The sequence below is a fragment of the Pan troglodytes genome, chromosome 3, assembly GCF_028858775.2.
Source record: "Pan troglodytes isolate AG18354 chromosome 3, NHGRI_mPanTro3-v2.0_pri, whole genome shotgun sequence".
In the NCBI taxonomy this organism is placed as follows: Eukaryota; Metazoa; Chordata; class Mammalia; order Primates; family Hominidae; genus Pan; species Pan troglodytes.
Window position 1 is genome coordinate 18,179,835 of NC_072401.2, and position 12,650 is coordinate 18,192,484.

Consider the following 12,650-nt stretch of genomic DNA (forward strand, 5'->3'; position numbering starts at 1 on the left):
GTAGAACTTGGGATATATGTGGAATGTTGAGTGACAGGACTCACTGAAAGGAGAGGTCAGGATGACACCAGGAGAGAATGGTGCCGCCATGAACTGAGGTGGGGAAGGCAGGAGTGGATTCAGGGACCATCTGAGGAGCTTGTCTGCATGTGTCAAGCTTGATACATCTGTTAGATGTCTAATTAGATAGATAGAGGGTCTGGAATTCAGGGGAGGGTTCTGGGTTGGAGTATGCATTTGAGAACCATCAACATACAGAATGTATAGAGGCATGCATTTGAATGAGAAAAGCTAGGGAGAGAACATGAAGGAAAATATAAGACATTAAAGAACCAAGCCCTCGGACACTCCAAAATTTCCTGTGAATTAGAGGTTACAATATCCAGCAGGTATTTGTAGAGCAGCTCTCCTAGGCTGTCAGTTGATTATAGACCTGTAGATCTAATGGACATGATAACAGTAGCTGACATTTGCTGAGTACATGCCATTTGCTGGCACTTTACACAGATCATCTCTCTGGTCTTTGTGAAAGCAGTATGACTTAGGTACTACCACTAAGCCTTATTGTAAAGATAAAGAAATGAAACTTAAAGAGGTTAAACGCCTTGCCCAGGGTTAAGATTTGAACTCAGGAAAGCCTGATTGGTTGACTGTGCTTCTTCCCCGCCTTCTTAAGGAAAATTTAGTCCCTAGTACAGAAAAATGCTTGACTGTGTGAGTACAGAGGTTGTCATGTATCAGACAACAGCATCACTAGGCTGAGCAGAGAAGACTTGTAGGAAAACCCATGTTTAAGCTAGACTGGAAGGATCATTAAGAACCGGACGGGACCAGGCAGGTAAATGTGGGAGCAGGGAGAAAGTGCTCTTCATCAAGGTAAAGAACATGGAATGAAAGATGAACTAAAAGGCTCGAACCATCGAGTGTGCTCACGCCTATAATCCCAACACTTTGGGAGAATGAGGCAGGAGAATTGTTTGAAGCCAGGAGTTTGAGACTAGCCTTGGCAACACAGCGAGACGCTATCTCTACGAAATTTTTAAAAAATTAGCTGGGCTTGTTGGCATGTACCTGTAGTCTTAGCTACTCAGGGGGCCGAGGCAGGAGGATCACTTTAGCCCAGGAGTTCGAGGCTGCAGTGAGCCATGATCGCATCACTGTATTCCAGCCTGCATGTCAAAGCAAGACCTTGTCTCTAAATGAATGAATGAATGAATGAATGAATAAATAAATAAATAAATAGTAAAAGGCTGGAGGGCAGAGTTGGACAGGGGAGAGGTGTGGGATGAGGTAGAAGAGAGCAATCAGGAGTGTGCCTCTGTAGGGTCTTAAGAACCATGTTAAGGAATTGGAACTATTTAATACATTATAACGATGATAGGGAGTGATTGGAGAGTTTGAAACCAAGGTTGAATTTCCAGAAGGTTCCACTGCAATGAAGATTAGATTACATGAAGTGGGGAGACTGGAGGCAGGGAAATCATCGCACAGTCCATCATGAAATGGAGGTTGACTGGATCAGCATGGTACCAGTGAGGAGAGAGGGAAGTGGAGGAATTCCACAGTCATTGAAGAAGCAGAATTAATATATTTGATGGATGACTGAATGTGAGGGGTGAGAAAGGGATCATGTTTGACTCCTGAGTTTCCAAGTTGAACATCTGAAAAGATACTGCTGCTGATCACCTGCATGATACCTTTATACTTCCTGTGGAGCCAAGCCCAGCCTAGGCCAGTGACTCTGGGGAGGCCCTTAGCATGTTTCCTGGGGTCAGTCACTTAAAAGAGAAGAAAAAAAAAACCTGGATATTTAGCATGTGTATAGTCTCTGTTCAGTAAATCTATGATCCCCTTTTGCAGGGCTTGTTGTTTCTGAGAGCTCATTTTCTAAACACAGTATGTAAATTCTCCTTTGGTTTCAAACAAGTTCAGGTAACTTAAGCAATCAGCAGCAGCAAGGCCATCCCTTCAACAAAAATTCATTATCTTTACTTCATTAATTAGCTTCTCATCCATAGAAGCTTTTATTGAACAGAAGTTTTGTTTAACATGCTTTAATAAAGAAGACACTCACTAACATTGCCAAGATGTGTTCACTGTAACAGCACAGTGACAATCACCTGTGATAATAATTTTTAGCATAAAGGAATGGCTATTTCTAATTTTACGTAGCTTAACTTCGCAGTCTACAAGTGATTAATCATAGCTTCAGCTGTAACCTTGACAAATGAACCTAATGTGAAAAAAAATTCCCCCTCAGATGGAAATAATCAATTTCAGCAGTAATTTTTTGCATTACTAAGCTTCATGTTGGGTGCAAAATAATGTGGTTTGCTTTCAGAAAACAAACAGTTCTGGGTCACTGGAGAACACAGATTTGAAAGAAGCATGCCCAGTCCAGCTCAGCCCAAAGTGACCTTGAAGATTTCAACAGGAAAATTCCCTTAACTCAGGTAAAGAGAAAAAACAAAAACAAAAACAAAAAAACAATAACGAAGACAAGGATATTGAGAAAAAAGGAGACTAATGCTCTCAGATATTTAAACTGCTTCATCCCAAACCTGGAAGACTGTTTCATGGGCCATTAATTTATAGAATTCACGGAGCATTTTCATAAACTCTATTCTCACTGAACTTTCAGATACCCAGGAAAACAGGTTTTATGGCACCCATTTTACACAGAGGAAATCCCACTGCTGATAAGACGTAGATACAGGACTCACACTCATTTTCTGTTTCTTTGTCCAGATTGTCTACAATTACAGGTAATTAAGGAAAAGAGATGTAAAAGTGCCACTGTAAGGGAACAACAACTGAGCAATCACAGAAAATTACCATGTAGAGATTTCAGTTGGCGTATTAAGAGAAAACTTGTTAACTTTTTTCAAAAAGAAAAGTTAATTATTTGGTATATATTTAAAGTTCATGATGCAGCTGAAAGAGTCAACCAGTACAAGGCCTTAAATAATCACTCAGAACCAGTCATTAGCAATAATACCAACACTGATACTAATCAATACATGGGAGACCCCATGAAGTGTCCCAACTCAGTAGTAGGGCTTAACTAGAGCTAGAGAAAATTCTACTCTAGAGAAAATTCTACTCTAGACTCATCCTAACCAAGCTTAAAAATAAATCTGGAAAATTGAAAATGTTATATTATGTATAATTTATCATAATAAAAATGTCTCACACAATGAAGCTGGTTCACAAGTAATTTAACTGCCTGTCAAAACAAAATTCAGCAAAGAGGACAATAAAAACTAGATGTTCAACAACTTAACATTCTCAATGTCCAGCATTCAATAAAAAATTACTAAATAGGCAAAGAAGCAGAAAAATGTGTCTCATAAAGAGCAGAACCACCAGTCAATAAAAAAGACCCAAAAGTGACAGAGATGACAATGTTAAAGGAACAATTATAAATATATTCAATAATTTAAAGGAAAACATGAAAATAATGAGGAGGGAGAAGGAAACTGTAAAGAAGAACAGAATGGAATTTCTAAGGCTAAAAATTATAATATCTAAAGTGAAAAATGTACTGAATGGGTTTTTAAAAAGATTAGATGGTACAGAAAGAAAGATGAGTAAACTTGAAGATACAGCAAGAGAAATTATCCAAACTGAAACAGAGAGACAAGGAATCTGAAAACGAAGAGAACCTCAATGACTTGTGGGACAATATTAGAAGAGAAGTAAGAGCAGGAAAAGAAATGGAAGAAATAATGGCCATAAAATTTCCAAATTTCATGAAAACTGTAAACTCATAGATTCAATGAGCCTATAACAAAAACACAAAGAAAATCACATCATGGCATATCATAATCAAATTGTTGAAAACTAGTGATAAAGAGAAAATCTTGAAAGCAGCCGATAAGAAGAAATATACTATGCACAAGGAAAAGAAGATAAATGTGGCTGTTAACTTTTCATTAGAAGAAAATGCAAGCCAAAAGATACTGAGAATGACATCTTTAAAGTGTTGAAAGAAAAAATAACTGTCAACCTAGAATTCTATATCCAGTAAAAATATCCAACAAAAATGAAGGCAAAATAGAGAAAGAAAATATGTTGTGAGTAGGAGTTGACACACGCTACAAGAAATGTTACAGGAAGTTCTTTAGGCTAAAGAAAAATAATACTATACAGGCACTTGAAGCCACCAAAGGAATGAAGACTACAGAAATGTCAAACAAATGGGAAAATGACCCTTTTTTCTCATTAACTTTTTTTTCTCTAAAATATGGTTGTCCGTTTAAGCAAATATAAAAGCAATGTACTGTGGGATTTACAGCATGTGTAAAATAAAATACAATATATAACAACTATTGTACAAAGAACACAAAGGGTGAAATGAAAATGTATTATCATGAGGTTTGTATGTGTGAAGTAATGTATTTCAAGACAGACCAATAAATTTAAAGGTGCATATTCCAAATCCTAGAGTAACCACTAGCTCTCCACTTTGCCAAAAGAGAGCATACCTAATAAGTCAAAGGTGGAGCTAGAAAATGGAATACCCCCAAAATATTCAATGTATCCAAATTAAACGGGAAAAGGGGGTGGGGAACAGATGTGACAAGTAGGAAAAACAAGTGGTACACTTAATGATAATTACATTAAATGTGAATGGTCTGAATGTCCCCTAAAAGGCAGAGATTGTCAATCTGTATAAAAAGGATCCAAGTATACCACAAAAGCACTTTTAATAGAAAGACACAGGTTAAAGTAAAAGGACAGATTAAAATAGACCAAGATACACTAACCGTAAACATGCTGGAATATACATATATTATCAGACAAAGCAGACTTCAGGACAAATAATATTTCATAAATAATAAGAGTCAATTCATCAAGAAGACACAAGAATCCTAAATGTATATGCACAAATAAAAAGGTTTCAATTTACATGAAACAAAAACTGAGAACCAAAAAGAGAAATAGACAAAACTACAATTTTAATCTGAGATTTCAATCTTCCTCTCTCAGTGATCAACAGAACAAGCAGAGAAAAATCAGTAAGGACATAATAGACTTGAACAATACTATCAACAAACTTGACCTAATTAGCTTTTATAGAACACTCCACCCAACAGCAGCAGATTCAGATTCTTTTCAAGTACACATGAACCATTCATCTAGACAGACCACGTCTGGGCCAAAAACAAGCTTAAAAAATTTCAAAGGAATGAAATGACTGAATCTATTATCTAACCACAGGGGAACCAAATTAGAAATCAATAATAAAATGATATCTAGAAATGTCCCAAATAGTTGGACATTGAACAATATACTTCTAAATAACCAGGGGTATTTTGGGAATTGATAGAAATATGAAAAAAAAAATCTGAGATTTTGGTGGTAGTAGCAAATAAAGATTTGAGAAAATATCATTAATATTTGTTATTTAAAATTAGAAAACAGAGGCCATAATGGTTCGAGGTGACATATTTAAGATTTGACAGTGAGACTGCTCTCCCCAGGCACAGTGCTTATTACACACTGACTTGACTCTGGTTGTTTGACTAGATCTTGTCCTCCCTACCAGACTGTTTGTTCCCTGAAGACATGGCCGATTCCTGTATTCCTGCATTGCTCGAAACGTAAATATGCATTCAGTCAATGGTAAATAAACAGTAGATGGATAATGGCAGAGCGAGGACCCGAATGTTATGATCTACGGCCCAGGGCAATGTATATTCTTTTATACACATAGACTGGTAGAGAGCAAGAATTACTGGCTATGGAGTCAGACAAGCCTGATTCATATCCAACTTTAGTTGTGTTCTACTCAAGTTACTTAATTTCCCAAGTTCCTTGTCTATGAAGTGGAAAAACAACAACAGAGCTGAGGTCAGGATCTGAATGCTGAGTGGAGAGTTGTCATTCATTTTGGCTGCCAAAGATCTAGCCTCCCTTCCATTTGGATGTTTCAGAACCCTCCATCTGATGGATCAGAGCCCTCTTCTTATTATAGACCTGGAAAACACCAGACTGCCTGCAGCTTGAGCATGGGCACATGACTGAAGCTCCCCAGTCGGGCGCACCTATCCTGGATTGCAAATCACAGGCCATGATGTGGACAGTGGGAGGCACACAGAACTTGGCACCTGCAGTATCCAGGGGCAGCAGGGCCAGCTGTTCTAGAGCTGTACTGACCAACCGAACTTTCTGTGATGATGGAATGTTCCACAGTGTGACGTAGCTAATGTGCAGAAATCACATTTCTGTGTGATTTCTCAGACACTGTGCTCAGACCTGTGCTGGCCAGTAGGGTAGCCACTGGCCACATATGACTAGGGAGCACTTGAAATGTGGCTAGTGCCACTGAGGAACTGAAATTTAAATTTTATTTGATTGTAATTAATTCAAATTTAAGTAACCACACATGTCTAGTGGCTTCCGTATTAGATAGCTCAGTCAGTTCTCCAGGCAATGCCCAGGGCCCAGTGTGGGTGGTGTTGGCTGTGTAAGCTGCAGGTCCAGGTTCAGAGGTGGCAGCATAGGTGTTCTAATTTGTTTTGCAATAGATTTGGGACATTATTCCTGGCTGGGTAGTTGCCAAGCCCAGTTCCTTGGTCTTCCATTACGCTTGTTAAATTCCTTTTCTGTCTAAACTCCCAGTTTGGTTTGTGATTCTTGTCACCAAGAATCCTAAGTGATACAAATGATAATTGCAGAAGTGATTAGCACAGCTCAGGAGGTGCTGAATACATCATCTGCACCCCTTCCCTAGGAGTCAGTGTATGCAAATGCTAATTATAGGATGTGTACTGTGCTGTCCATCAAGATTCGGTGACAGTATCATCTAATCTGGGGTCAAGGAAGGCATCAAGGCCTACAGGTCAGCTCCAGCCCACCTCCTATAGTGTTTTCTTTAGGGTAGGGTAGCACTCAGGATACACAATATACCTGCAGACAAGGGCTCAAAGAAATAGTGCACTCCTAACTCTACAGGGGAAAATGATATCTATTTTTAGTCCATAAACCCTAGATTGGAGGCCTCTTTAAGGTTTCACCTTTCCCAATCTGCATGGCCTAATTTAAATTCTCAGTTCTTGGAAACGAACAAAATGTAAAACCAAAAAAACAAGTAAGAGCAATTTATTGTGACATGATTCATATCCCAGGTGGACTCATGCCCCCTATTAAGGCTGAAGTGAGATTTACACATTCAGGGTCAGGTGTGGCTGACAGGTTACCAGGGCAACCTGTAGTTCTGCGAGAGCATGCTGCGGTCCCTCCTGCTGCTTGTGGCCGGGGATGGAAAGAGTGTCCATCTGTTTGTCTGAGGATTAGATTTGTGCAACCAGTTGCAGCTCATGTGGAGAAAAAATGCTTTCAATACAGCTGCCTACCCAGTGTGAAGGTGGGGAAGCCACGGGCTCTGGAGTCAGGATATCAGATTTGAATTGCAGCTCCACCGCTTAGCTGTGTGTGTTGATATATAACATCTTTGAGCGTCAGCTTCCTCAACTCTAAATGGGGATATGAACATTTTGTAATATTGTTGGAAAGATTAAATGTGTTCTAAAGTATGAGGTACTTTATAAAGTATAGTGGTCATGAAATAATATTATCACACATTATGTTACCCAATGCACATGGAAATTAACAATGAGAGCTGGGCATGGTGGCACATGCCTATAATCCCAGCATTTTGGGAGGCTAAGGTGGGAGGATCCCTTGAGTCCAGGAGTTCGAGACCAGCTGGGCAACATGGTGAGATCCCCATCTCTACAGAAAAATTTAAAAATTAGCCAGGCATGGTAGCATGCACCTGCAGCCCCAGTTACTCAGGAGACTGAGGTGGAAGGATCCCTTGAGCCCAGGAGGTTGAGGCTGCAGTGAGCCATGATCACACCAATGCACTCCAGCCTGGGCAAGAGAGAGAGACCCTGTCTCAAAAAAAAACCAAAAAAAGAAATTAACAATACCTACCATATCTTGAACTTTCATTACATGTTTGCACTAAGGGTTTATATATACTATAATACCATATTTAATTTACATAATAAGCCCTTGAAGTATTTAGCCCTATTTTAGAAATCAGGCTTTAGGCCAGGCATGGTGGCTCACGCCTGTAATCCCAGCACTTTGGGAGGCCAAGGAGGGTGGATCACGAGGTCAAGAGATCTAGACCAACCTGGCCAACATGGTGAAACCCCGTCTCTATTAAAAATACAAAAATTAGCTGGGTGTGGTGGCACATGCCTGTGGTCCCAGCTACTTGGGAGGCTGAGGCAGGAGAATTGCTTGAACCAGGCAGGTGGAGGTTGCAGTGAGCCGAGATTGCGTCACTGCACTCCAGCCTGGTGACAGACCAAGACTCCGTTTCAAAAAAAAAAAAAAAAAGCAAAAAGCAAAAAAAGAAATCAGGCTGCCGAGAGGTTATATGACCTGTCTACAGTCACACAGCTTGTATCAGGGTTAAGACTTAGATCCAAGACTAGTCTTGATCTTTCACCAGTTCATTTAACACATAATCTTGAGTATTTACTACTCGTAACCCCCACACAACAGTGCATGCCCCAGTGATACAGGATTATCTTTCAGTGGACACTCAAAGCTGGTACTGCAGAATCTTGGGCTATAAAGAGGCCTCCTTGTAATTAAACAAAGCATTCCACCTACGTTCACAATGATATTGCTTCATACTTCCTTCTTTTCTGAAATCTTCACATATGTTACTTACTTATTCCAGCAAACACAAGAGACGAGGCTTCGCATGCCTTGCCAGCAGAAAGCCATCCTGTTTGGAGGGAGAGTGGAACAGCACACAGAGACAGAAATTTCCCTCACTTTGGCATGCTGCTGATTAATCACCTGTATCGACCTGCTGCCCACGTGTCCTAGGCACTAGGATACGCCTTGTGTCTTCACGTGGTTCCTCATTAAATCCCTGCAGCTACTCTACAAGGTGCTATTATTATCATCCTCCATTTTACAAATTAGGATCCTGAGGCAGGTGGAATTTCCCTCTGTGGGGGCCCAGGTTAAATCACTTGAAGTGTGGTGATAGAGTGGGGAATTGGATCCAGGAACTCCTCCAGGCATGATTTTTTGGTTGATGGTATTTCTCTGTGTATTTTTGCAGAGTAAGTAGAGTTGAATTTCCCTAAGTTCACCACTCGTGACACAATTCCACCCCATGTCAATGACTCCAGGCCTATAGGGGTGTCCCCCATCTCCTCCAAAAGACCCTGAACTCCCTTTGGAGAAGGCATAGAGAGCTGTGCTATCTATCATAACTGTATGTTTCATCTGTGTGTATTCAGAGAATAAGCTTACATTTGTACAGAGCAGGAGCTCAGTAAATGTTTGAGGAAGAAAAGAAGGAACAAAAAAGGAAAGAAAGGAGGTGGGAGAAAGAAAAAAGAACCAGAACAGTCTCTATGGAAGTAGGTCTCACCTTCTGCAGTTTCTTTCTTTCAGCCTCCATGGACGAGCGAACGGATTTGATTTCCACGGTGTGCTTCTTTACCAAGTCTTCTAGTCGCTTCACTAGCTGGTCTTTGAGACGTTTCTTCTCCTCTTCTGTCTGATGTTTGATTTTACGAAGGTCTTCTTCATATTGTTGCTTCATATATTCTGTCTCAGCACTTGCCTCTTTCTTGGTCTATAAAAAGAAAAAGGACCTTGTAAAACCACTGGGGAGGGGTGAGGAGCAAGGAATCACCATTTCCCTTTCATACAACTTTTACAACGTTTATACACTGTTTTTACAGCATGTAGCACAAGGTGCAATCAATTTTACAAGACCATATATTTGATGTTAGTAAAAGTCTCCACCACTGGAAAAGGGCTTTTTGCAATGGTGTATCTATTATCATGAGATCAGATACTTCAGCCCATACTATGGTAGATTTTAACTAATGCTTTGCTTGTTTTGACTGGGAACATGCAATGAGATCCTAAGCCAGTTTCCAGTTTCCCAGAAGCCGATGATACAGCGTTGGGAGGATTCTGCTACATTCTCAGTCTCCTGGTTTCCAGTAGCATGGAGTAGGCAGTAAGTTGGCTGGAATTCTACTCCAGGAACTACAGGGTCTGCTGATTCCAAGTGGATCCACTATGCTTGGGGACTGGCCTCTACCTGATGCTTATAATAGATAGCAAAGCTCTCTGTGCCTTCTCCATCCCCAGGGCTGGGTCAGACACTACCTGCATATCTGTGCCTCCTTTCATGCAAGGGCACTCCTTGAGACAACTTTGATCCTGCTGAGGATGAAGATTGCCGGCTTCCAAGTCATTCTCTCCCCCCAGGACTTCGTTCTCTGAAACTAGCTCAGTCTTCATGGCATCTGCAAGCATACATTTCAGCATTATTTGGAATGCTCTTGGCCATGGCCTCTTATTCAAGGCTTTCTGCTGTCAGGCCCCCATTCCGCTTTACAACCACTTTGTCCAACATCCCCTGTGTAATTCCTGCCCTGTGGTCTGCTGACCCCGAAGCACGGTCAAGGTAGCAATTCTCATCTCTTCTCAAGAAGCCTCGTGAGCTTAAATAACTGCCCTGCTCTACCTTCCTAAATAACCTCCAAATCTTTTTGACTGCAGTTTCTATAGGTTAAAAAAATTGAGCATGTTTCAAATATGTTCTTTTAATAGGAATTTAAAGGATGAAACAAAAACCAATATTTAATATAAGCAGAATGACTAAGTTTTCCTCCCATATTCTCTGAAGTACTCATGTCCCACTTTTGAGACCTCTGCTCGAAACCCACAACACCTTTCTGGTTCCTGCAGAACCAGTACCTCCCCTTCTCTGCACCTTTCTGCTCCATGGTGGCGTCTTTCCCATGCACGTTATTCATCTGCTGCCTGGGCCGTGTCTAGATACCAAAGCATGCTGTGGGCTGTAAGGTACAGGCCCATGAGCTCCCTGAAGGCAGCTCCCAGGTTTTGTGCCTTTGTTATATCTCCCAGTGTCAAGAGCTTTCTGTTGAGGGGCCTAGGGGAAGGCACTTAGAATCATGCATTTTTGGATACAAGCAAGAGCTCTGTCACCAACCAGTTGGCTGACCTTGAGCCAGCCACTTATCTTTTCTTGGTCTCATTTCTTCACCTGTAACATGAAAGATTGGCAATACTTTTTGGGCTGGGCATGGTGGCTAATGCCTATAATCCCAGCACTTTGGGAGGCCGAGGTGGGGGGATCACTTGAGCCCCAAATTTCAAGACAATACTTTGTATTTAATTTTTTTTTTGAGAGGGAGTTTTGTTGCTATTGCCCAGGCTGGAGTGCAATGGCCCAGTCTTGGCTCACTGCAACCTCTGCCTCCAGGGCTCAAGTGAGTCCCCTGCCTCAGCCTCCCAAGTAGCTGGGATTACAGGCACCCCTCACTGTGCTTGGCTAATTTTTTTGTATTTTTAGCAGAGACAGGTTTATACCATGTTTGCCAGGTTGGTCTCGAACTCCTGATCTCAGTTTATCCACCTGCCTTGGCCTCCCAAAGTGCTGGGATTATAAGCATGAGCCACCATGCCTGGCTTGTATTTAATTTTTTAATTTTTATTTTTTCATAGAGATGGAGTCTCACTATGTTGCCCAGGCTGGTCTCAAAGTCCTGGGCTGAAGTAGCCCTCCCTCCTCAGCCTCCTAAAGTGTTGGGATTACAGGCATGAGCCACCATCAATCTGCCGAACCAGACTGACAATACTTATCACACAAAATTATTGGAAAGACTCAATAGCATAATTGTGTTAAATGATGTTAAAAGCATAAAGCATTGTGTAAGTGGTGGGGGGTGAAGCGAGTCAGTGCTAAGAATTTCAGACACTGTGGTGAGCCTGGTGGGGAAATATCTGGGGGCAAGGGGTCCTTTCACATCACACCTTTTAGATGTCCAACCTGAGCCAGCTCCAGGTGAGGCAGCTGTAGGTGTCAGCTCACCTGTACCCTGCAGGGATTGGTCTCACCCACCAGGCAGGTCAGATCAAGCAGCCCTGCCCCTCCTCTCTGCTCCCTTAGCAGTCTTAAGGCTGCCAGTAGCACCAGACCAACCTGGCAGCTAACCTTGGGTCTTTTGAGGAAATCATTCCAGGGCATCTCACCTGTCTGCTGTGTCCCACGACACTCCTGCAGCATCATTCTGTCTTTGGCAACAGCCAGCTTCTCTCCAAGTTTTTTTGCAGTGCCTTTCAACTCTGAATTCTCCTGTCGAGCCTCCTTAAGCTGCACATCCAGGTCCTAAACAGATAGGAAGGGTCCCATTTCTCTGGTTATAGCTCTGTATAGAGACATCCTGTGTACACAGAATAGCCATCAGAGCTGAAAGGTGGGTATATGCACAGCAGAAGCCCTGAGTCAGTGGAATTCAGTGGCCCAGGGCTCATCAAATCCCTCCTCATCCTCTGGCCTTCCTTTAGTGAGGATTAAATGAGATAAAGTGGTTAAAAAAAATGCTCAGGGAGTGTTAGAAATACTAACTGCTGCTACTTGTAGAGATGGGGCTCTGTGCTTTTGTGGGGCTCACATAACTGAATCATCCATGATCCTGCTCTCTATAAACACAAAGTCCTGGGGATTTTAGGTTGCTATGAAACTAACAGGGGCTTTAGAATCAGGCTGACCTGAGTTCAAACACTTATTAGCCATGTGCCAATGTAGGCTAGTCCTTACGCCTCTCAATTTCGGTCTTAGC

The 12,650-nt window shown here is 41.5% G+C and overlaps 1 protein-coding gene across 2 annotated transcripts in view; it reads right to left on the reverse strand.

Annotated features, from left to right (window-relative positions):
• Window positions 1-12,650, reverse strand: part of FAM184B (family with sequence similarity 184 member B) — a 153,381-nt gene that overhangs the window by 66,625 nt on the left and 74,106 nt on the right. For both annotated transcript variants that reach the window (XM_016951395.4, XM_024356047.3), the window contains exons 3-5: window positions 12,061-12,196; window positions 10,168-10,307; window positions 9,416-9,622 (exon numbers count right to left, since the gene is read on the reverse strand). In XM_016951395.4, coding sequence (XP_016806884.3) covers window positions 9,416-9,622; window positions 10,168-10,307; window positions 12,061-12,196 — 483 coding nt within the window. The remainder of the gene's footprint in view (window positions 1-9,415; window positions 9,623-10,167; window positions 10,308-12,060; window positions 12,197-12,650) is intronic.